Here is a 24,841-nt window from a genome sequence, read left to right as displayed (position 1 = left end):
GGGATACTGTTCCCAGTAACCCCAGACACCACCTTTGATGCAGATTGACTGTGGAACTCATAGCAGATTGTTTGATTTTCTGGCAACTGAAAAGACTGTCTAGCCTGCCAACAGGAGAGACAGCATCCACCTCCATCTCCCTCCCCTGGGCCACCTGCCTATTTTTGGGGTAGGGCAAAGTGGGGGCCTATCTTCCAATCAGAAGGTGAGGTTTCTTTGATCGGGCAGAAGACAATGTACTTCAATTTCACTGTGGAAACAGAAGTGAAAGTACCTGGCTCCAGGCAGACCTCAAGGCTGGGCTCTGGTTCTAAGTGCATAAAGGGCTTCACCTTGTGGGGAGAGTAAGAGCAAGGGGATGGGCTCAGAGGGGTCTCTCACCTGCAGGTTGGTGAGCTGCTGTTGCTGGTGGGCGATGGTTTGCTTTACCAGTACGCTCTTGATGCTCTGCTCCATCGCATACTTCTTGGCCTAGGAGGAAATACAGACTCCATAGTCACAAGGTGCAGGACTCCACCCAAGGCAGGGGAGAGACATTTAACTCCATACAACACCATTCCCCAAACCACACAGCTGGCTGTCAGTGGTGCTTTCCGGTGCTGCGGCCCTAAGCACTAAGCCGCTGTACGTTAGCCAATGGCCCACAGCTTACTAAGGTCTTGGTCAGCATCTTGGAGTCGTGAGCCCTGAAATACAGCACAATGCTTGAGCAGAGGATTGAGCGGACTCAGTCTGCAGCAGGCGCAGGGTTAGGAAAGCAACATGCACTACACACTCAGCATCTCCCTCTTCCTCCCTCTGCCCCTCAACACCCACCATGGCACCTTACCTGCTGGGATGAGGGCAGGACAGATAGCCTCGCCTCCTTCAAGTCCTTTCCACTCAGAACATCTGGACAAAGGTTTTACAAAGGGGGGATCCTATTCCCCATCTATAGTCCTTGGACTGAGCTCAACCCTCTCATACCTGGTCAGAGCTAGCCTACACTAGCTTAGTGAGCAGAAGCCACGGATCCTTCTGCATATTCTAGCTCTCTCCATCAGTTCCATGACTTGCAGCCACAAGGCTGATCTGTTTTATTCTACCCAGCCTTTCATCATTCTGGGAAGCACAGAGCCTTAACATCCAATGATGCTGAGATGGAGGCTCTTAATCAAGGGGGCATTCATATCCTACGATGTGCCTACTCCCAAAGGACAGGACAGACAGATTAAGCCAACCCCACTCAAAGGCACCTGCTTTCCATTGCGGTACGTGTTTGGGAGGTGCCTGGAAACGGCAGGCTCTAACCCGTGGCTTTGAGACGTGTGCTTCGGAAACCTGGAAACGGACAAGGGGATTTACATCTGTCAGCTATGGAGCAGCCAGAGGAAATGAGGCCGTTTTGCACTGCGAGCCAAACACAGACATACAAGCAGCTTCAGCATTATGGGAACATTCACACCAAACCTATTGAGCACAGTGCTGTCCCTGCCTTACCAGTGTCTGGGAGACCTGGACCATAGTTCCCACCTTTCCCGATTTAGTTCTCTTCCCTCTCCTTTCCCAACTCTGCTCTCCTCACAGTAAGTCAGGTATCACTCGTTCCCACCAGGAACAAAAGCCAGAGGTCCTGGACCAGCTGTACATGTGGGATCAACAGCCACAAATCAGTTTGACTGAATTTTGTTCTATAATTCAAATAACTTGGCTCAAAAGGATGAACGTATCTGCAGTGTAATAGATGTCCTCTTATAACAAAATGACAAATGAGTTGCTGGTGGGCACAAAAAGAGCAGATTCTGCAGCGTGTTCTAGTGTGAATGTTGTAGAGGCTTCAGCTGGAGCATTTCTGGAGTCTGTGAAGTCCAGACTACACCTGACAGTGACTTCAGGCAGCAGCAGCATCTCATCATCATTGGACTCAAAACAGTAAGACCAAAGCTGTTATCTACTAATATCTCAGCCAGCTTTTTACAGAAACACCTCATATGTTCCCATGCAGCTACTAGGAGCACCCAACCAAAGGAAGGAAGACACAAAAATTCAACACGTAGCATCATATTTTTGAGCACCACTGTCAGAGCTCAGTGTAGGCAAATACGGTCATTACCCTGACCTATTCCTGACAGGAAGGCATGGCTCCACAGCAGTAAGTCTGATGTTACTATTTAGAAAGTGCCCAAAAAAGAAGGGCACACTAGGGTCACTCACCTTCTGAAGAGCTTCCTGCTGTTCTGGGGTGAGAGGAGGAAGTCCCAGTTTGGCTGCTGTGCTTTGCCCATTTTCCATCTTTATGGACTCTGTCCCCTGCAGCAGAGAAAGAACCCAAAACAGAAACCATGAAAGTCTGCCTCAAGAAAACTACCAGGCTTTCTCCCCTTCCCTGCCCCCCCAAACATGTTGAGCCCAATTGGCCCCAGCAACCCAGAGGATTTAAGTTAGAAAAAACAGAAAGTCAGAAATCTCCTACAGACTCCAACACAGCAAAGTCTCATGTCACCTTCCTATCAAATATCCCAGTTACCTCCTTTGGGGAGCTTATTCCATCACCTAAGCCAGGGGTCGGCAACTCCCCGCACATGTGCCATTAGTGGCACGTAGAGGCATTTTTTCCAAGCATGCCAGGAAGCATGCAAGAAAACTGTTAATATATTTTTTTTTTAAGTTGCTCCTCTGGGCTCTTCCGTGCAGCCATCAGTCCCAGTGCCAGCGCCGTGGCAGGCACTGGGGCAGAGCCCGTGTGTTCTACTGTGTGGTCTACTGCCCCTGCCTCTTGCTCCAAGACTGCGCCCTCCAGCCCGGCAGGCCCCTGGAGCAGGGGCAGTTTGAAGGGCTGCTTACTGAGTTTTGGCAAGCCATCGAAAGCCGCATGACAGGCAGCCAGGGACAGATAAATATTAATTTTCTAAATTTTTTAGGGACCCCGTGGGCTGCATTCTGCCCACCCCTGCCCTGCAGGAAGGTGCGGGTGGACAGGGCTGGGGCTGGGGCATGCGCTGCGCAGGGTGGCTGCCCTGGAGGCTTCCAGCAGGTGGCAGAGCCCTAGGCCCAGGCAGGCAGACACCCCGTCCTGCCCAGGTGGGGCAGTAATGGGATGCCGAGTGCTGGGGCCAGGCAATCAAGGCAGGGTCTGGGTGGTCTGGGAGGAGGCGCTGCGGGCAAGCCAACCCAGTCAGGCCCTTAGGAAGGCAAGGGGTAGGCAGAAAGTGGGGGCTGCCTTGGGGCTCTGTGGGCTCGAGATCTGGTGGGCGGGCAAGCAGGCAGGGGTACCCAGCAGCACTTGTGGTGCGGCCTGGCCCAGCCTGCACAGCTCTGCAGGGATGGGCCACAGCCACCCTGCACACGTGGGGATGCTGCCTGGCTGGGGCAGGACACCGGGCTCGGAGGGCTTCCCTGCATGCTGGGCACAGTACAAGCAGGGCAGAGCCATCCCCGGTGCAAGGGCCTGACCGCAGGATCCCCCTGGACCCTAAGAACAGTCACCACAGCTACCCCAGCCCCAGCCTTGCCCACCCACAGCTCCCCTCAAGGGGCCAGGGCCAGGGCCAGGGCCAGGGCAGGCACTGCACAGAGCTGCTGCACTGAAGGCTCCCAGCCAGCTTGGACCCAAGGGGCGGATGTTCCCAGAGCCCAGGGCAACAACCTACAGCTGCGGCTCTCATTTGCACTGTACCCAGCCAGCACAGAAGCCAAGCAGGGAGCCCCCTGAGCCTGGTATCCTGCCCCATCCTAGCAGCATCCCTTCACAGGCAGGGTGGCTGCTCCCCATCCCCAGAGCTGCACAGGCTGGCTGCCCCCCCACCCCAAGACTGCAGAGTCCTGGGGCAACCCACTCCCTGCTTGACCCCCACTGTCCTCTGACTGCAACCTGCCTTCCCAAAGGCCTGGCCGGGCCAACCTGCCCACAACGACTCCCCCAGTGCCTGCTGCTCCCTGTTCCTCTCTCCTTCTCTTCCCCCTCATCACAACATGCTTAATAAGAAAAAAAAAAAATCACAAAGGCAGTACATGAAGTTTTATTTACTGTCACCAGGTTTAGAATTTTTAGAAAACCTGATTTTTTCTTTTTTTGCTTTACAGAAAATAAGCAACATTCATGATCATCTGCACCCCACCACAAGTCAAACACAGTATTTAGGGTTGGGCAGTTCAACTTATGGCCTGTAAGTGGTTAACCTGCAACCCTCTGACTCCTGCAAGCCACTGCTCCACCCTAGCAGCAGCTAGGGTCTGCAGGCTCCCTCTTCCTCCTCCACCTGCTGTTTCCTGCCCCTGCCCTGGAACAGCACACAGCTCAGGAGCCACCTGTGCACAAAGCCCCCACAAGTACAGCACGCGATCCCCAGGAATTTGCACACTGGACAGCCTTGATGCTGAGGCAGTCAGCTTGTTACTTCAAGCACCATAACCCAGGGTCTGGTTTCTTCAAAATCCACTAAAAAGACCACTAGCATCTAGCCTGGAAACGTCCAAGTTACAAAAGTTATATCTGCCTCCACTAGGTTAACATCTTACTTGCACATGCCCAACACTGAGGGTAGTAAGAAAGCCACTGCTTAAGATGCTGGAAGGCTCCAAGGGAAGGGAAAAACATCTGACCTAAAGCCCACTGCACTGGGGAATCCCAGCTTTCAGAAATGAAAGACTCTGGGTAGAGGTCACTGCAGAAATTACATCCAGCTATATTCTGCCATCAGGCTGAGACAGACAGCAGCCATAGATTTCAGGGGGGGAGGGAGGGATTATGCTTAGGAGCAACCAACACGGGTTCATTAGTGGCAGGTCCTGTCAGACCAACCTGGTGGCCTTCTACGACCCGGTCACCAAATCCTTAGATGCAGGGGTAGCAGCAGACATAGTCTTCCTGGACTTCCAGAAGGCCTTTGAAACCATCTCTCACCCCGTTCTCATTAAGAAACTGGGGGACTGTGGTGTCGACACCTACACAGTCAAATAGGTCACCAACAGTGACTTGGACGAGGGGGTAAAAAGGACCCAGTTCAAATTTGCTGATGACACTAAGATGTGGGGGGATGTGAGCACACTAGAAGGGAGGAATAAGCTGCAATTGGACCTAGACAGGTTACAAAGGTGGGCAGATGAGAACAGGATGGGATTCAACACCAACAAGTGGAAAGTGATGCACCTGGGGAGAAACAACTGGCACCATACCTACAGGCAGGGGAACTCCCTTCTTGTCAGTGCAGAGGCAGAAAAGGATCTTGGAGTCATCACTGATGCCAAAATGAACATGGGCCGGCAGTGTGGGGATGCAGTCAGGAAGGCCAACCGCACCTTGGACCTGCTTGAGATGCATCTGTGGATGCATGACATGGAGGTGATCCTCCCCCTCTATGCGGCACTGGTCAGGCTGCAGCTGGAGTACTGCGTCCAGTTCTGGGCGCCGCACTTCAGAAGGTATGTGGACAACATGGAGAGTGTCCAGAAGAGGCCACTCGCATGGTCAGGGGGCAGCAGGACAGGCCCGACGAGGAGAGGTGACAGGACCTGAACCTGTTCAGCCTCCACAAGAGAAGGCTGAGGGGGGATCTAGTAGCTTGTTACAAACTAGTCAGAGGGGACCAGCAGGCATTGGGAGAGTCCCTGTTCCCCCAAGCACAACCAGGAGTGACCAGGAATAACAGTCACAAGCTGGCAGAGGGGAGATTTAGGCTAGATATCAGGAGGCGTGACTTCACGGTCAGGGTGGCTAGGATCTGGGACCAACTTACAAGAGAGGTGGTGCTGGCTTCTACTCTGGGGGTCTGTAAGAGGAGGCTGGATGTACACCTTGCTGGGGTCATTTGACCCCAGTACTCTTTCCTGCCATGGCAGGGGGTCAGACTCAATGATCTGCTCAGGTCCCTTTCGACCCTAGAAACTAGGAAAGAGGATCATGCCAATGGAAGAACTGGACCACCTAAGGTTAAGACAGAAACACCTCTGTCAACAAGCGGTAACTCTGTTCCCAGCAGAAAAAGCGCTGTATTAAGCTGGGCTGCCCACCAGAAGTGTCCCTTGCTCAGCAACAACACATTGCAGTGAAGACAACCAGACCATACATCTGCATGCTCAACAGGGTGAGGGAGGGGAGGGGGGAGGCACAAGACGTAATATATAAGCAACTCTGAACAGAGCATCTTTCCACCTCCATCACGCTCCCCCAAGAAGGCATCTGCTATCTGTATCCTCAAGAGTAAGAAATGGCAAGATATTGCCCCATTTCAGGGCCTGAGCCTTTCTGTCTTCTAAACTCAAAATCTGTGGGGGTCATTATGAAAGAGAGAGTTTGAAAGCCATTAAGCCAGCAGCGCTAGCTCCGCGTCAGAGTGTAACACTATACCCAACCTTTTCATGGGACATTTCATAGTTTAAAGCATTATCGTTTGCCATAAGAAAAATCACAAGCAAAATGGCAGAAAAACATCAAACCTAAGAAACTGGAACAGAGTATGGAAGAGGGGAAGGGGGACAGGGAGGAAAGCAGCTGCTTTGAGAGCTCCAACTCTCTCACTGAGAATTTTTTGCAGAGGGGAATCTGCATACTGGGACTGCCCACTGGGGTGAGCAATGAATACAAACACGGCTGCTGGAGCCCGGCCAAAGACCTGGGTTGAACAGCAGGCTTGGTGACGGGGAAGAAGCGGGAAAAACAATTATGGGAAGAAACTTGATTTTAAAAAATAAATAAATAAATTTTTTTAAAAAATGGATTGCCACAAGCATTTCTGAGCTGCTCTCTAGTTAACTACAGTAAGCATAATCATCTGAGATGATGCCACAACACGCCACAGAGGTCTTTGGCGAGGAAAGGTGCACTGAAATCCCACAGGACCACCCAGCAATGGTTTCAAGGCAGAAACTGCTGCCTGCTGAAGCCTCCATGGGGGACTCTGTACCCCTCTGAGATCCATCGCCTTAGACTTCTAAGACTCTTGGTGTACCGTGCCTGTAGAGTCCCTGGCATGTGGGGAGCTAGTCTACAGCTAGGAAACTACATACATCACGGCTTGCTCGTGGTATGCAGAGCCAATTTCATGGCAGCCCCACCCCTTGGTGACCCCTGACTGGCTGAGGCCCAGGGCAAGGGGCTGGCTGCGCTTCATGCTGCTCGGCCCCTGGGCACGCACTGGAGGAGAGGCCCTGGCGGAGGAAGGAGGGGGAAGCCGCCATCTTGTCTGCTGCCCTTCGTGCCACCCCACCAGCCAGCGCCATCCCCTCCCAGCAGTGAGGACTACTGGTTCCCACTGCAGCCAGCATTTTATTTTTATTAAATTTTGTTGTTGTTGTCGATTTCACAATCCTGGATTTTGCACAAAAATCTGTAAAACTGCAAATTAAGTAGGTCCCCATCTACAACTGTGCTCCTAAGCGCTGCAGCAATGCCAACTGTTGCAAGAGATACGAGGTATACATGCAACTCTTCACACAACAGACTCGGGAAAAGCAAAGAATGCCTGCGTATACCACCTGCAGAATAAAAATTACATTTGTTGTGTCCATTTTATTGTATGCCCACAGCACAGGAATCTGACCTGCTACACAGTCCCCATGCACTGCAGTACAGTATCCCCTTCTACCATGTGACATGGTTCAATGAAGCAAAAGTACATGCAAGACCCCAAAACACTAATGTTGTTTTCAGACATGTTGTTTTCAGTCTCTGCTGTAATCAGTAGTCCTTCAAAACTTACACCCATGGCTAAAGCATTATGATTATAGTACTGCAGCCTCCCCACAAGAACTGCATACTGGGGCATACTGAACCACTTCAAGATGCATGTGAAGGGCAACTTTTGACTCTAGACTAGAGTTGCCAGCCATCCTGATGGCCTGGCATCCTGCAAGCTTAAGATCAGGCCACATATCTTTAATTTACATCACTAATGCAACAGTGGAGAAGTTGGTTCCCAAGTCTCCTTAAGCAAACTATGCCAAAGGACACCAATTTAAATCCCTGAAAAACCTAGAAACAGGTGTGGTACATGCCAACCCCTTCCCACAGCTTTAACTCTACCCCCAGGAGCAGGCAAGAGCCTTCAAAAATATATTCTAAGCATACTTCAACCAAAACTGCAGTGTAAGAAACAAAGTGCCTGTTTATGATGTGGCTTCCTCCAGACCTGTATTCCCTCAGTCTACGTGACCGCCATCACCTACGTCAGCAGGTGTACTGACTGGTGCAAAGAGGACTTACAGTAGGGTGGCAGAGCTCATTTTGCAGTGGGGGTACAAAAGAAAGCTATGGGGGTATACAGTCACAAGAGAACAGTGATCTGTTGTCATCATGGGAATATGCCATAATCTGGCAGCAGACTTGACCATGCAGTGCAGGACAAGGAACAGTACAAAGGGCAGGTCTAGAGGAAATCTTTAGGACAAGAGTTAAGGACTAGAAATAGCCAGCGATTCTGGGGCAGTTTGTGCAGACTAGACAAACTGGCTTGGTAGAAAGTCCAAACTTTCCTAACTGGTGTTCATTAACACCCCCCCAAATGAAGCTTTTCTTAGAGAGGACTAAGACTAACCGTTTTTCCCTACTGAACACCGCAAAGTATCCCTGCAGAACACCGTACAGTATTTATCCAAGGTGCACTGGGGCATCAAGTTGTAAAAACGCAGCCTTTCCTGGTTTTCAGAGGGCACTGCTTCTCCAATCAACTGCTCAGCACCACTGGTGGGATCCAGGGGATCAGAGTAGCAGCACCCTTTAAAGTAAAAGGCAAGAGAAGGCTCAGGAGGGATCTTGTGGTAGTATATTAATTCACCGGGGGGGGCAGCAGGGACTAGGAGAAGCTCTGTCTACCAGAGCACCCCTTGGAATAACCAGAAACAACAGCCACAAACTGATGGAGACTAGGTTTAGGTTGGACATTGGAAAGACCTTTTTTATGGTTAGGGTTGCCACAATCTGGAACAGACTTCCAAGGGAGGTGGTGCTCTCCCCTACCTTGGGGGTCTTCAAGAGCAGGGGCAACATGTAGGAGGTGCATGCAGGTGCGCGTGCACCCTGAGCATGGGGTGCACACTCTACAAAAAGGCGCCACCGACAGTGTGGGCAGCTGCCGCTCGCCACCTCGCCGCTGACACCACTGGCCACTGCTGATGTCTGTGGGTGGTCGCTAGCCCCTGGTCAGCACTCACCACCCCTCCACCCCCGCTGCTGACAGCACCGGCAGTGTCTGCAGGAGCTTCATCGCTTACTGCCACCATGCTCCCGCCACTGTCGTGCCCCCACAGCCGCTGGGTGGACACGTTGTTCAATGTTCAAAAGGAGGCTGGACAAGCACCTGGCTGGGGTCACACGACCCTAGCACTTTTTCCTGCCTAGGCAGGGGGTCTGATTTGATGATCCTTTGAGGTCCCTTCTGACCCTAGCATCTATGAATCTATAAAAGCCACAGCAGTCAGCTGAGCAGCTTGCATTTAATTCAGCAGCATGCAATGCATTAGACAGATTGTGAACCAGAGACAAACAACTCTGGGTTCTATTGTAATCCCACTTTGAGGTGTTTTAAATATGAGCAACCTCACTACACAGATGGATCTTGGAGTACTTTACGAATTCGAAGAAAATGGCTCTTGAGGTAAAAAGTCCTATTCTGTGAAAGAAGTAGGGCTGGAAGGGATCTCCAGAGGGTCATCCAGTCCAACCCCTGGCTGAGGCAGGATCAAACCATGCTATACAAATCCACCGTCTAACTTCTTAGCAAAACTACTGTCAAGTCAGATGCAACACAAGACAAAACAAAGTGCAGCTGGATTTGCAGCTGGCAAGTGATGTGAAGGGTTTCTACAAGTATGTTGGTAGCAAGAGGACGATGAGGGAAAGTGCAGGTCCCTTACTGGATAGGGGAGACAACCTTGTGACAGAGGATGCAGAAAAGACTGAATTGCTCAGTGCCTTTTTTTTTTTTTTTTTTTTTTACTTTCACAGGCAAGATCAGCTCCCAGACTACTGCATCAGGCAGCATAGTTTGGGGAGCAGCCCTCAGTGGCGAGAACAGGTTCAGCACTATTCATCACAGGGCCAGATGGGATGCACCCAAGGGTGCTGAGGGAGTTGGCTGATGTGACTGCAGAGCCACTGGCCATCATCTCTGAAGACACACGGTGATCAGGGGAGTTCCCAGATGACTGCAAAAGGGCAAACATAATGCCCATATTTAAGAAAGGGAAAAAGGAGGATCCAGGGAACTACAGTCTAATCAGCCTCACCTCAGCCCCTGGAAAAAAAAAAATAAATCACGGAACAAAACTTCAAGGAACCCATTTCTAAGCACTCAGAAGGCGGCAGCAATTAGGAACAGTCAGCATGGATTCAACAAGGGCAATTCATGCCTGACCAATCTGGTTGCCTTCTAATGACAAGATGACTGGCTCTGTGGATGCAGGGAGACTGGTGGATGTGGTCTACCTTGATTTTACCAAGGCTTTTGATATGGTCTCCCACAACAAGAGAAGGCTGAGAGGGGATTTGGTGGCTGTCTATAAACTTACCAGGGGGGACCAGTGGGGAATGGGAGAGTCCCTGTTCCCCTGAGCACTACCAGGAGTAACTAGGAATAACGGCCACAAGTTGACTGAGAGCAGTCAGGGAGGCTAGGATGTGGAACCAACTTCCAAGCGAAGTGGTGCTCGTTCCTTCCCTGGGGGTCTTCAAAAGCAGGCTAGATAGTCACCTAGCAGGGGTCATTTGACCCCACCATTCATCCCTGCCCATGGCAGGGGGTCGGACTTGATGATCTGCTCAGGTCCCTTCCAACCCTAACAACTATGAAACATTCTTGCAAGCAAGCAAAGAAAGTACAGGCTGAATGAATGGACTGTAAAGGGAACAGAAACCTGGCTGAAGCATCAGGCTCAGACGGCAGTAATCAATGGTTCAATATTTAGTTGGCAGCTGATATCAAGTGGAATGCCCCAGGAGTTGGTCCTGGGGCCAATTTTGTTCAATGCTGTCATTAACAACCTGGAAGATAGGCTGGAGTGCACCCTCAGCAAGTTTGCAGATGACACCAAGCTGAGAGGAGGAGTAGATATGCTGGAGGGTAGGACAGGGATTCAGAGTGACCGCAACACATTGGAGGATCAGGCCAAAAGGAATCTCATGAGGTTCAACAAGGAAAAGTGCAAAGTCCTGCACTGAGGACAGAACAATCCCATGCACTGGTACAGGCTGGGGGCCGACTGGCTGGGCAGCAGCTCTGCAGAAAAGGACCTGGGGGAACAGGAAACAAGAAGCTGAACAGGAGCCAACAGTGCGCCCTTGTGCCAAGAAGGCTACCAGCATCCTGGGCTGCATTGGTAGGAGCATTGCCAGCAGACTGAGGGCAGCAATTCTTACCCTCTATTCAGCACTGGGAAGGCCCCCATCTGGTGTCCCGTGTCCAGTTTTGGGCCCTTCACTACAGAAAGGATGTGGACAAGGTGGAGAGTCCAGCAGAGGACAATGGAAATGGTTCAGGCATTGGGGGACATGATTTGTGAGAAGGGGCTGATGGAACTGGGCTGATTTAGTCTGGAGAAGAGAAAACTGAGGTGGGATTTAATAGCAGCCTTCAGCTCCCTGCAGGGGGCTACAAAGAGGATGGAGCTGGACTGTTTTCAGTGGGGGCAGACAACAGGACAAGGAGCAATGGGCTCCAGTTGCAGCAAGGTGAGTTTAGGTTAGATATTAGGAAAAATTCTCACTAGGAGGGCAGTAAAACACTGGAACACAGGTTACCCAGAGAAGTGGTGGAGTCTCCATCCTTAGAGGTTTTCAACACCTGACTAGAGAAAACCTTGGCTAGGATGATGTAGTAATTCAAACCACAGGTTCAAAGCCGCAGGGTGACGTAGTTCCCTCACTCGGGAAGCAGCAGCGGGAAGGAGAGGAGTTAGGCACACGTGTGTCCCACACGCACGTGTGCCCCATAACTAACTTTTGACCCGAGGCAGCGGCGGCGGCGGCGGCAGCAGCAGAGGAATCGGCAGCGGGGGCAGCAGCAGCTGATCCCCCGAAGGTAAGTGGGGCGGAGGGCCTCGGCACAGCTGAGCCGGATCCGGAGGGGAAGCCCTCCGGGTCCCATATAGCTGAGCCGGTAGGGAGCCGCGCTCCCGAGCCGCACAGCGCGAACAGAGCGCGCAAACAGGCGCGCTCTGTAAGAGTGCGCCAGCGTTTGCGCAGGCGGGCGGGCTGGGAGGGCCAGGAGTGGGACTCCTGTACGGGTAGGATGTAGACACCACACAGGTCTACAAATAGCAGCTTAGAAGGATGTATACGAGGAGTGCTGCTAGGGCCTCTGCCCAGGGGGACAAGGCTAACCGGGGCTGGTCTGAGGCCTCCACCCAGACCGAGCCCATGGGGGAGCTGATGTCCCCCTACCTCCCGGCCTGCGGGGGATCCCCAGCAGGGCCGGGAGGGGCAGAGATTGGGAGCCCCCACACCTGTCCGGCAGGTGCCCGGCTTAGGGCTCTGGAGGCACAGGTGAGGGAGCTCCGGGAGGAGGTTAGCAGGCTGAGGGGGATCAGGGAGGCGGAGGAAGAAATTGACAGTTATTTCCTTTCCCTGCAGGACCAGGCACCCAAGGAAGAAGCAGCCCAGGGAAGGACCTCCACAGCAGAGTGGCAGACGGTCACAGCCAGGACCGGAGCGGCTCGCAGCGAGCAGGTACAAGCTTCTCCAGTCCGACTGGAGAACAGGTACGAGGCCTTGGCGACTCTGCAGGAGATGGAAAGGGAGGAGGAAACCCTTGGGCAGGAAGAACTCCCACATTCTTCACACTCCAAACAGATCAAGAGATCCGAGAGGACCCAGAAGAGGAGGAGAAGAGTGCTCGTCATAGGCGATTCCATCCTGAGAGGTACGGAGGGGCCCATTTGTCGCCAGGACCCTTCAGCACGAGAGGTCTACTGCCTGCCTGGAGCTAAGATTCAGGATGTGACGGAGGTAATCCAGGCCAGGATCAAGCCCACCGATTACTACCCCATGGTCCTTGTCCATGTGGGTACTAATGATGCAGCCAGGAGAACCCCCGATCACCTGATGGCAGACTACCAGGCTCTGGGCGGCGTGCTGAGGGAATTTGGTGCACAGGTGGTATTCTCTTCCATCCTACCAGTGAACGGACGCGGAAGACGGCATGAGAACTGCATCCGAGAGACCAACTGGCGGCTTCGGCAGTGATGTCTCGAGGCAGGCTTCGGCTTCCTGGACAATGACCCACACATTACAACGAGGGACATGCTCAGCTGGGATGGGCTTCACCTGTCCCCCAAAGGTAAGCGTGTGTTTTCTTCCAGGTTGGCGGATCTCCTCCGGCGGGCTTTAAACTAGGCTCGTCGGGGGGAGGGGAAGATGAGGGTGGGGGAGGCTGTGGACCACCAAACCAGGTGGCACCCACAAGGACAGCCCAGCCTGAAGAAAGAGAGCTTTGGGAACGTGAAAGACAGGGGGTGGACAGCAATACGGCACAGGTAAGGAACGGGAAGGTTAGAGACAAAAAGCCTTTTAGGACTTGGAGCGAGGGGGTAGCAAAAGCACCAGTCACAGGGCTCAAGTGCCTATATACTAATGCTAGGAGCATGGGGAACAAGCAGGATGAACTAGCGCTCCTGGTTGCACTAAACAACTACGACTTAGTGGGGCTGACGGAAACCTGGTGGGATCCATCCCACGACTGGGCGGTACATATTGAGGGCTATAGATTGTACAGAAAGGACAGAGTGGGGAAAAGGGGGGGAGGGGTTGCGCTCTATGTTAAGGAGCAATATACATCAACCCTCATCAAGACAGAATCAAAGGATGAGGAAGTAGAAGGACTGTGGGTTAGGCTACATGGGGGGCAAGGAGAAAAGGATTTGGTGGTAGGGGTCTGCTACAGACCCCCACATCAAGGGGAAGAAATAGATTTGGGGCTCCTGAGGCAACTCTCAGAGACCATAAAAGCTAAAGAGGCGGTGGTCATGGGGGACCTAAGCTACCCGGACATCTGCTGGGAGACACAGACAGCAAAGTCCCACTGCTCACGCAGGTTTCTAACCTGTGTACAGGACCTCCACCTGACGCAGGAGGTACATGGTCCCACTAGGGGGAATGCCTTACTGGATCTGGTATTGGCAACGGGGGATGACATAGTAGGGGACCTACAGATCGGTAGCCATCTGGGGGACAGTGATCACCTAAAAGTACAATTCAGCATAAGGCGTCGAGTGGGTAAGGTAACCAGTAGGGTGAACGTGCTGGACTTTAGGAAAGCTGATTTCAGCGAACTCAGGCGATTAGTGAAGGATGCACTGCAGAGCAGTAGTTTTGAAATGATGGGAGCCCAAGAAGGGTGGCTGTGCCTTAAGGAAGCTATCCTTCGAGCACAAAGCGAGACGATCCCCGTGCGAGGTAAAAGAGGGAAAGGGGCCAGGAGGCTTCCCTGGCTGACCAGAGAAATCCAGGGCAGACTAAGGGCCAAAAGGGGAGCACATAAAAAGTGGAAACAGGGAGAGATCACCAAAGAGGAATATACCTCTTCTGCTCGTGCTTGTAGGGAGGCAGTTAGACAGGCCAAAGCTACCATGGAGCTGAGGATGGCAACCCAAGTAAAAGACAATAAGAAATTGTTTTTTAGATATATAGGGAGTAAAAGGAAGGCCCAGGGAGGAATAGGACCTCTGCTAAATGGACAGAAACAATTGGTGACGGACAGAGGGGACAAGGCTGAACTCCTCAACGAGTTCTTCGCCTCAGTGCTCCTAAGCGAGAGGCACGACAAGTCTCTCACTGGGAGTGTAGGGAGGCAGCAGCAAGGCACCAGACTTCCATGCGTGGACCCTGAGGTGGTGCAGGGTCACTTGGAAGAACTGGATGCCTTTAAGTCGGCAGGCCCGGATGAGCTCCATCCGAGGGTACTGAAGGCACTGGCCGACATCATTGCAGAGCCACTGGCGGGAATATTTGAACGCTCGTGGCGCACGGGTCAAGTCCCGGAGGACTGGAAAAGGGCCAATGTGGTTCCCATTTTCAAGAAGGGGAGGAAGGAGGACCCGGGTAACTATAGGCCAGTCAGTCTCACCTCCATCCTTGGAAAAATCTTTGAGAAAATCATCAAGGCTCACATTTGTGAGAGCCCGGCAGGACAAATTATGCTGAGGGGAAACCAGCACGGGTTCGTGGCAGGTAGATCGTGCCTGACCAATCTAGTCTCTTTTTATGACCAGGTCACAAAACGCCTTGACGCAGGAGGAGGGGTGGATGTCGTATACTTGGACTTCAGGAAGGCCTTTGATACGGTATCCCACCCCATACTGGTGAACAAGTTACGGGGCTGTGACTTGGATTACTGCACAGTCCGGTGGGTGGAGAATTGGCTGGAGGGTCGCACCCAGAGAGTTGTGGTGGATGGGTTGGTTTCGACCTGGAAGAGTGTGGGCAGTGGGGTACCGCAGGGCTCGGTGCTTGGACCAATACTCTTTAATGTCTTCATCAGCGACTTGGATGAGGGGGTGAAATGTACTCTGTCCAAGTTTGCAGATGACACTAAGCTATGGGGCGAAGTAGACACGCCGGAGGGCAGGGAACAGCTGCAAGCAGACCTGGACAGGTTAGACAAGTGGGCAGAAAACAACAGAATGCAGTTCAACAAGGAGAAATGCAAAGTGCTGCATCTAGGGAGGAAAAATGTCCAACACACCTACAGCCTAGGAAATGACCTGCTGGGTGGCACGGAAGTGGAAAGGGATCTTGGAGTCCTAGTGGACTCCAAGATGAACATGAGTCGGCAGTGTGACGAAACCATCAGAAAAGCCAATGGCACTTTATCGTGCATCAGCAGATGCATGACAAATAGGTCCAAGGAGGTGATACTTCCCCTCTATTGGGCGCTGGTCAGACCGCAGCTGGAGTACTGCGTGCAATTCTGGGCGCCGCACTTCAAGAAGGATGCGGATAACCTGGAGAGGGTCCAGAGAAGGGCCACTCGTATGGTTAAGGACCTGCAGGCCAAGCCCTATGAGGAGAGATTAGAGAAACTGGACCTTTTCAGCCTCCGCAAGAGAAGGTTGAGAGGCGACCTGGTGGCTGCCTATAAGTTCATCGGGGGGCACAGAAGGGAATTGGTGAGTATATATTCACCAAGGCCCCCCCGGGGGTTACAAGAAATAATGGCCACAAGCTAGAAGAGAGCAGATTTAGATTGGATATTAGGAGGAACTTCTTCACAGTTCGAGTGGCCAAGGTCTGGAACGGGCTCCCAAGGGAGGTGGTGCTCTCCCCTACCCTGGGGGTATTCAAGAGAAGGTTGGATGTGTATCTAGCTGGGGTAATGTAGGCCCAGCACTCTTTCCTGCTTATGCAGGGGGTCGGACTCGATGATCCATTGAGGTCCCTTCCGACCCTAGCATCTATGAATCTATGAGTTGGGGCTAGTCCTGCTTTCAGCAGGGGTTGGACTAGATATGACCTCCTGAGGTCCCTTCCAACCCTAACTTTCTCTCATGGAGGCTGAAGAGGTCCAGGTCCCTCAGTCTCTCCTCATAGGGCTTCTCCTGTAAGCCTCTGACCATACAAGTGGCTCTCCTCTTGACCCTCTTGAGTCTATGAACATCCTTCTTAAAGTACAGCGCCCAAAACTGGATGTAGTACTCCAACTGTAGTCTGACCAATGCCACAGAGGGAGGGGGCATCACTTCCTTGTTTCTATTTGTCATGCATCTGCTGATGCATGATAAAGTGCGGTTAGCTTAGCTAATGATTTCATCACACTGATGACTCGTGTTCATCTTGGAGTCCACTAGGACTCAGAGAACCCTTTCCTCTTCCCAGCCAGTCAGCGTGCTGGATATTTTTGCGCCCTAGGTGCAGCAGTCTGCACTTGTCCTTGTTGTACTGCATCCTATTGTGTACTGACCACTTTTCTAACCAGTCTAGGTCTGCCTACAATCATTCCCTATCCTCCGGAGTGTGTGCTTCACCCCACAATTTAGTATCATCCGCAAACTTGGACAGAGAGTACACTTCACACTCACCCAGCCAGTAAATGTTCTTGTCACTGGCTTCAGATGTTAGAGATGGCAATGAAAAAGGAGCAGGGAGGCAGCAGACACACAAGCATTTGAAGCTTATTTCAATAATGTATCTATTCAACCACAGAAATACCTATGTGCATAGCAAACTCACAGGAGGCACAGTACTCAAATCTAGGGGATTTAGGATTCCATAAATCCTGGTACCAAAAGGCAGGGCAGAATGACACCTTATAAATTATTTTGTTCAAAGTTGCTTGAGCTTTCATAGCCTGTGGCCTAAGTAGTTTCATATTTCTGAACAAGTTAATATATACAGGTGCTACACACCCCTACTTTCTGCCTAATTTCAAATCAACAGGGCTAATCACATCTCTACTCATGGTAGCAGGAGAGAAGTAAGAGTTCTCTGGTAAAAAGGAAACTGAACTGCCAATGGGCAAACACTTAAGGACCTGGGCATACATGTTAACCCTGGCCTAATTTGCACTGGTTTTAGAAGCTGAAATAAATTACACAAGGATCTGAAGCAGACAGACAAGTTACCCCAGGATAACTGCTGCAGTAGCCGTTACTGCAGCACCTCACCAATACTAGAGGAGGAACAGGTGATACCTCATGTTCATTGAGCCCCAGACAGCAACTAAGGCATGCGCTATTTACACTGGTGTACTTTTACGGCTGCTTTCTGGTCCCCGTGTCACCCTGCCCCTGATTCCACTCAGTCAGTGTAGGTGTTTACATCCTGTGCCCACTCTTCTTTTTTCTTTTTAACACCTGTTTGAGTCTCTTGTGTATCCAGGCCCTATGCTGGGCAGAAACATGCAAAGAGGCAAAGAAAAACTGACATTCATGATCAGGAGGCTTGCTGTCCATTCAGCTTTATCTCAAAGTCAAAGATAGTAAATGGAAGGTGGTCAATTTATGGACCTTGCTGTGGGACACCAGGATACCCGGGGCAGCACACAGCCACAACTCATGCCACTTCCAAAAGACCCTCCTCTCAAATGGGCAAGGCTCATGTATGCCCATGGACAACATCTCAGAGAACTACTAATGCAGTACACTAAACAAAAATCAGAGGAAAAAAATCACCAACACACTCTACTGACACTCAAAGCAGTCCAACAGGGATGAAAAACCATCCCAAATATTAACATGAGCACTAGGGACCAGGGATATGCATGGTTAAATGAGGAATCATTTAACCGATAAGCCCAGCAATAACCCGTTATAGTTATGTTTATCATTTAGCACTGGGCAGGGCACAGTCCAGCACGGAAAGGTTGGGGGAGGGAGGGAAGCTGCGCAGTGCCCCAGCAGAAACCAGAAGGCCACAGGGCAGGAGGGAGAAGGAGGAGTGAGGAGGGGAGTGGGGGACACTAGTACTCATAGCTAGTCTGCTCCCTTCCTCACAGCACATCAGCAGCTGCAGCACGCTGTCAAAGGCCCCAGGGAGCGGCTCCCAGCAGCAGTTGTGTCTGAGCCGGTCTGTGCGCAGCACCTGGCTCCCCACACCGCTCTGGATGGTGGCTGTGGCCCCCCTGCAGCAGGGCCCTGGGCTCTGCACCCTTGGCTGAGACTAATATGCATTATCAATTAACCGTTTAACTGGTATAATTAAGGGTTAAACAGATGATTTTTTTTTAAACAATATTTACATCCCTATTAGGACCACCTACTTAATGAATATGCCCAGTAACTAGACTGGCTAATACCAGGGGATTGTCCTCATGACAGATACTTAGTATAACTGTTGCATGCCAATGTACTCTCTCTTATATTCCAGCCTTTCTATGGCATTGTATGCAACTAATACCAGTCAGTGAAGTTATATGCCATTACAAAGTGATACTGCATAATTATGAATACTGAGACATCAAGTGTTTTAATAGTTTGGACAGTTTAAAGTTTGTTATTCAGCTGACTTTAAAAAAACAAACAAAACAACAACAATTTTGAGTTGCATGCTTACACTGTTGATATAGCAATTTTACATGATAAACTACCTCTGAGAAGACAGACTGTTTGAGACCTGGGCCATGCTGTCCGATAGCAAGCCCAACTCCTTAAGTGCTAATGTAACAGTAACTGGCAAAAGGCCGGTTGTGTTTTATTACTGCTATTGTCTACCTGGCCTGGCTAACACACTAGAAAGGTGCGGAGAGAAGGCAAGAATAGAGAAAAAGGAAGACAATGGCAATAGGAAAATAACTACTGTTAGAAGGGTAACAAACAGAACGTGGATACCTGTTGCTATGAATACTGCGTCTTGGGTGGTTGGCCCTTTAAGGCGATTTGAACTCCAAGAGTTCAGGCACATTCTTGGAAAGGTATTACATGGATGGGAATTTCTCTGAAGTATAAACACACACAAGAGAAAAAAAGAAAACATACAAAATCTAGTTTATTTCAGGAGCCACAAGAGAAACAACAGATCAAACAAGATGTGGAAGCACAAGAGCAGCAGCAACATTCTCAAAGCTGTACAAACAAGGCACCTTTCACATTTTCAGTTGGGTACAGCACAAGGAAAAGGATTTAGTTGCACACACTCTACTCTTAGAAACCTGCAATCTCAGCCTGACTGAAGTTGGGAAAAGCATCAACCAAGCTCTTGTTCAGGAGGTACTCTCCTTTTCATATCCCACAGGGTCCTCGTCTCAAAAGTCCTGTATAATTTTGTAATCAAGTTCTCAACTGCAGTTTGTCAGGGCCTCTGCAAGTCCATCCTACACACTAGGCCCTTTATTACTGTTGGGCTCCCTCAGCATCTACTCCTCTCAGCCTTTATTCCTAATCTCTTCCTTTGGAGCCTCAATAATCTTCAAGTGCCCTGGCTTGCCACCCCTTACTCATATATTTATGAAACAAAACCTCAGGACGTAAGTTTCTATGTGACCTCACACTATTTAAAAAAAAACAGAGAAAGAGAGCGGATACGAGACCCCCCTCTAAAACAGATTCTCAATGAGGGAGTCACAACTTGTATCCATGCCATGAGACGCTGACAAGGGGGTTGCTGAGTGCCACACAATATTAGCACTGTTGAGTGCAACACCTACAATACAATTCACAAGATAAACCCAGAGAATTCAAATAAGAATCCATAGCAAAGCCATTCTGACCTGTTATCTAAGTTCTTGGCAACAGAAAAATTGCTCTATTATTTTTCCATAAGCAAAAAATAAGTGAAAGCTATGAGCTGGCATTTACCAGGGAATTCCTTGAGTTTAAAAAACCCCCAACAGTTGAGAACCACTGCTCAAGTCACCTACACATCAGCACTACTTGCTTATCACATGCTCTGCATACCCATTATTTTTTGTTCAACATTGATAGATGAAAAATGTAGCATTAACTGCTAAATGCTATATCTTTTAATAAATTAATATTTAATAATTAGTTTCATACTTATGAGACTTGTGGGAGAAAGGATAGAGAAGCTTCTCAACAAAAGTAATGCAGGTGTTATAATGCTTTTACATAAAGGCACTCCTTGCATATACACAGAAACCAAGGGCACTGACTTTTAGAAACACAGATTTAAAACATTTTGTGAGGCACTCTGAAAAACACTCTAGTAGAAAAACTTCAGTATCCACCTATTCCTCAGAACCTATTTCACAATTACTAAGGACAGGTTAATTGTGTAATCAGGTAAGGTGTCACTATGTTCTTACTGGTCAGCATATCAAATCATTATGAGAGTCTCACTAAATTGAGAACACAGCACTTTAACTAAGAAGAGGGGAACAATGATGTGCACTATAGGCCAGTCAGTCTCACCTTCATCCTTGGCAAAGTCTTTGAAAAGATCATTAAGGCTCAGGTGGTGTTTTCGTCGATCCTCCCAGTCTCAGGCTATGGGCTGGGGAGGGAGAGGAGGATCCACGTAGTGAACCAAAGACTGCGGAGCTGGTGCCATTGGGAAGGCTTTGGCTTCCATGACTACAGCCCGCTCTTTGGCGAGAGAGGCAGCAAGCTGCTGGGAAGAGATGGCCTCCACCTCTCCCCCCTGGGGAGGAGGCTCTTCTCAGCCAGCCTGGCTGACCTGCTCCACCGGGCTTTAAACTAAGCCCGCGGCGGGATGGGGGGACTGCTGCCACTGCTGGCCCGCTGAGCAACCCTTGCAAAGCCAGCAGACCAAGGCACTTAAGGGAGCCCACCCCTGCCCCAGCCCTGGCACAATCTGTGGGCAAGGCAAGAGCCCCCAAGGGGACACTCGCCTGCCTGTACACTAATGCCAGGAGCCTGGGCAACAAGCAGGAGGAACTCATCCTCCTGCTCAGTGCAAAGAATTATGATGTCATTGGGATAACAGAGACCTGGTGGGACTCCACCCATGACTGGGCCACGGGGATAGAGGGCTATACCCTGTACAGGAGGGATCGTGTTGACAAAAGGGGCAGGGGTGTAGCTCTCTATGTCAAGGAAAGCTACATGTCCCTGCAAGCTGATGTTGGCGACTAGCGTGGACAGCTAGAGACCCTCTGGGTAAAAATTGGTGGGGAATACAGCACAGGGGACACAATGGTGGGAGTCTACTACAGACCTCCCACTCAAAGTCCTGAACTTGACCAGGAGTTCGCCCGGGAACTGACTGAGGCCGCTTGCTCCAGGACCTTGGTTGTCATGGGTGACTTCAATTACCCGGACATCTCCTGGGAAGATCACTCAGCAAAATCCGAGCAGTCGCAAAGCTTTCTCTCGTGCGTGGATGACCTCTACCTGACTCAAGAAGTCTATGGGCCAACGAGAGGCAAAGCGCTGCTCGACCTGGTACTGGCTACGGGGGACGACCTAGTGATCGATGAGAAGTTGGGTGACAGTGACCACGAGCTGATCACCTTCACCATCCGCCGGAAAGCTGGCAAGTCAGTCAGCAACACAGAAGTCCCTGACTTCAGAAAAGCCGACTTTGACAAGCTCAAGAGGCTTGTCGGTCAGGCCCTCAGGGACCGTGACCCCAGGGAGATGGGAGTTCAAGAAGAGTGGTTGCTTCTCAAGGAAGCGATCCTCAATGCACAAGCTAAATCTACTCCAACACGGAGGAAAGGCAGCAAGAAGGCACAGCAGCCCTCCTGGCTCTCCAGAGACCTAGTGGTTAAAAAGGAAAGCCTACAAAGGATGGAGGATGGGATTCACTTCCAAGGAGGACTATTTTGCACTGGTCCGGTCCTGCAGGGAGCAAACCAGGAAAGCCAAGGCTGCAACTGAACTCCAACTAGCTTCAAGCATCAAGGACAACAAAAAGTCCTTTTTTAGATATGTGGGGAGCCGGAGGAAAAGCAAGGGCAACGTTGGACCCCTGCTAAACCAGATGGGGCAACTGACAACTGACGCCCAGGAAAAAGCCAACCTATTAAATAGGTACTTTGCGTCAGTCTTTCATCAGTCCCATGGGACGCCCATGCCTGCTATGGGACAGAGAGATCCGGGTGATGGGGATCCCCTACCCTCCATAAATGCTGACTTTGTGAAGGAACACCTTGAGAAGCTGGATACCTTCAAGTCAGCCGGCCCTGACAATTTGCACCCCAGGAAACTCAAGGAGCTGGCAAGCATCATAGCCCAGCCCCTGGCACAGGTCTTTAAAACACTTGGTGCTCTGGTGTAGTGCCCGAAGACTGGAAGAAGGCCAATGTGGTGCCGATTTTCAAGAAAGGGAGGAGAGTGGATCCGGCTAACTACAGGCCCATTCGCCTGACTTCTATCCTGGGGAAGATCTTAGAAAAGTTTATTAAGGAGGCTTATTAAGGAGGCCATCCTTGAGGGACTGGCCCAGGCTAACATCCTAAGGGATAGCCAGCATGGGTTTGTTGCGGGTAGGTCTTGTTTGACCAATCTCATTTCCTTCTACGACCAGGTGACCTGTCACCTGGACGAGGGAGAAGAGATTGATGTCATATATCTTGACTTCAAAAAAGCTTTTGATCTGGTATCCCATGATCACCTCTTGGCCAAACTGCCCAGTTGTGGCCTTGGCTCCACCACGATCCGCTGGCTGGGAAATTGGCTTCGTGGTCAGACCCAGAGGGTTGTAATCGATGGCAGTCACTCATCGTGGTGCCCTGTGACCAGTGGGGTCCCTCAAGGCTCTGTCCTGGGACCCATACTGTTCAACATCTTCATTAACGATGTGGACATTGGAGTCAGGAGTGGACTGGCCAAGTTCGCCGATGACACCAAACTTTGGGGCAAAGCATCCACGCCAGAAGATAGGCGGGTGATCCAGGCTGACCTGGACAAGCTCAGCAAATGGGCAGATGAGAACCTCATGGTGTTTAACACCAAAAAATGCAAGGTCCTCCACCTTGGGAGGAAAAACCTGCAGCATCCTTATAGGCTTGGCAGCACAACGTTGGATAGCACTACAGAAGAAAGAGACTTGGGGGTCATCATTGACCACAAGATGAACATGAGCCTGCAATGCGATGCTGCGACTACTAAAGTGACCAAAACGCTGGCTTGCATCCATAGATGCTTCTCGAGCAAATCCCGGGACGTCATTCTCCCTTTGTACTCGGCCTTGGTGAGGCCGCAGCTGGAGTACTGCATCCAGTTTTGGGCTCCAGAATTCAAAAAGGATGTGGAGAAGCTTGAGAGAGTCCAGAGGAGAGCCATGCGCATGATCTGAGGTCAGGAAAACAGATCTTACAAGAGTAAATTGGATGCTTATCTTGCTGGGATCCTATAACCCCAGCTGACTTCCTGCCCTTTGGGCAGGGGGCTGGACTCGATGATCTCCCGAGGTCCCTTCCAGCCCTAATGTGTATGAAATAAATCTATGAAATCTATGATAGGCTGAGAGACATGGGACTCTTTAGCTTGGAAAAGCGTAGGCTCAGGGGTGATCTGATGGCCACCTATAAGTTTGTCAGGGGTGACCACCAGGATCTGGGGGAACGTCTGTTCACCAGAGTGCCCCAAGGGATGACGAGGTCGAACGGTCACAAACTCCTGCGAGACTGATTCAGGCTGGACACAAGGAAGAATTTCTTTCCTGTCCCAGCCCCCAAGGTCTGGAACAGTCTGCCAGCGGAGGTGGTTCAAGCGCCTACATTGAACACCTTCAAGAGTAAATTGGATGCTTATTTTGCTGGGATCCTATGACCCCAGCTGACTTCCTGCCCTTTGGGCAGGGGGCTGGACTCGATGATCTCCCGAGGTCCCTTCCAGCCCCGATGTCTATGAAATCTAAGTGAGAACCCAGCAGGTAAAATTATGCTGAGGGGAAACCAGCACGGGCTCACAGCAGGTAGATCATGCCCAACTAATCTAGTCTCTTTTTATGATCAGGTTAAAAAACACCTGGACACAGGAGTAGGGGTTGATATCATTTACTTAGACTTCAGGAAGGCCTTCGATACAGTATCCCACCCCATACCGGTGAACAAGTTAAGAGGCTGTGATGTGGATGATTACAGTCCCATGGGTTGCAAATTGGCTAGAGGGTTGTACCTGGAGAGTGGTAGTGGATGGGTCGGTATCAACCTGGAAGGGAGTGGGTAGTGGGGTTCCACAGGGCTCAGTCCTTGGACAGATACTCTTCGATGTCTTCATCAGTGACTTGGATGAGGGAGTGAAGTGTACTCTGTCCAAGTTTGCGGATGATACAAAACTGTGGGGAGGAGTGAACACACCAGAGGGCAGGGAACAACTACAGGCAGACCTGGACAGGTTGGACAAATGGGCAGAAAACAGTAGAATGGGATTTAACAAGGGGAAATGCAACGTGCTGCACCTAGGGAGGAAAAACTTCTAGCACACCTACTGCCTATCATAAAATCGGAGAAGAAGATCTACAAGGTCCCTTCCAACCCTACAAGTCCGACCCCCCGCCTGGGTGGGAGAAAAG

The 24,841-nt window shown here is 50.8% G+C and overlaps 1 protein-coding gene across 2 annotated transcripts in view; it reads right to left on the bottom strand.

Moving 5' to 3' along the window:
- Nucleotides 1-24,841, bottom strand: part of PUF60 (poly(U) binding splicing factor 60) — a 60,172-nt gene that overhangs the window by 18,109 nt on the left and 17,222 nt on the right. For both annotated transcript variants that reach the window (XM_090040977.1, XM_090040978.1), the window contains exons 2-3: nt 2,194-2,289; nt 382-471 (exon numbers count right to left, since the gene is read on the bottom strand). In XM_090040977.1, the coding sequence (XP_089897103.1) occupies nt 382-471; nt 2,194-2,289 (186 nt within the window). The remainder of the gene's footprint in view (nt 1-381; nt 472-2,193; nt 2,290-24,841) is intronic.

This window comes from Crocodylus siamensis, chromosome 3 (assembly GCF_052110815.1).
Source record: "Crocodylus siamensis isolate JL-2025a chromosome 3, ASM5211081v1, whole genome shotgun sequence".
Lineage (NCBI taxonomy): Eukaryota > Metazoa > Chordata > Crocodylia > Crocodylidae > Crocodylus > Crocodylus siamensis.
This window is presented reverse-complemented; position numbering and strand designations above follow the sequence as displayed.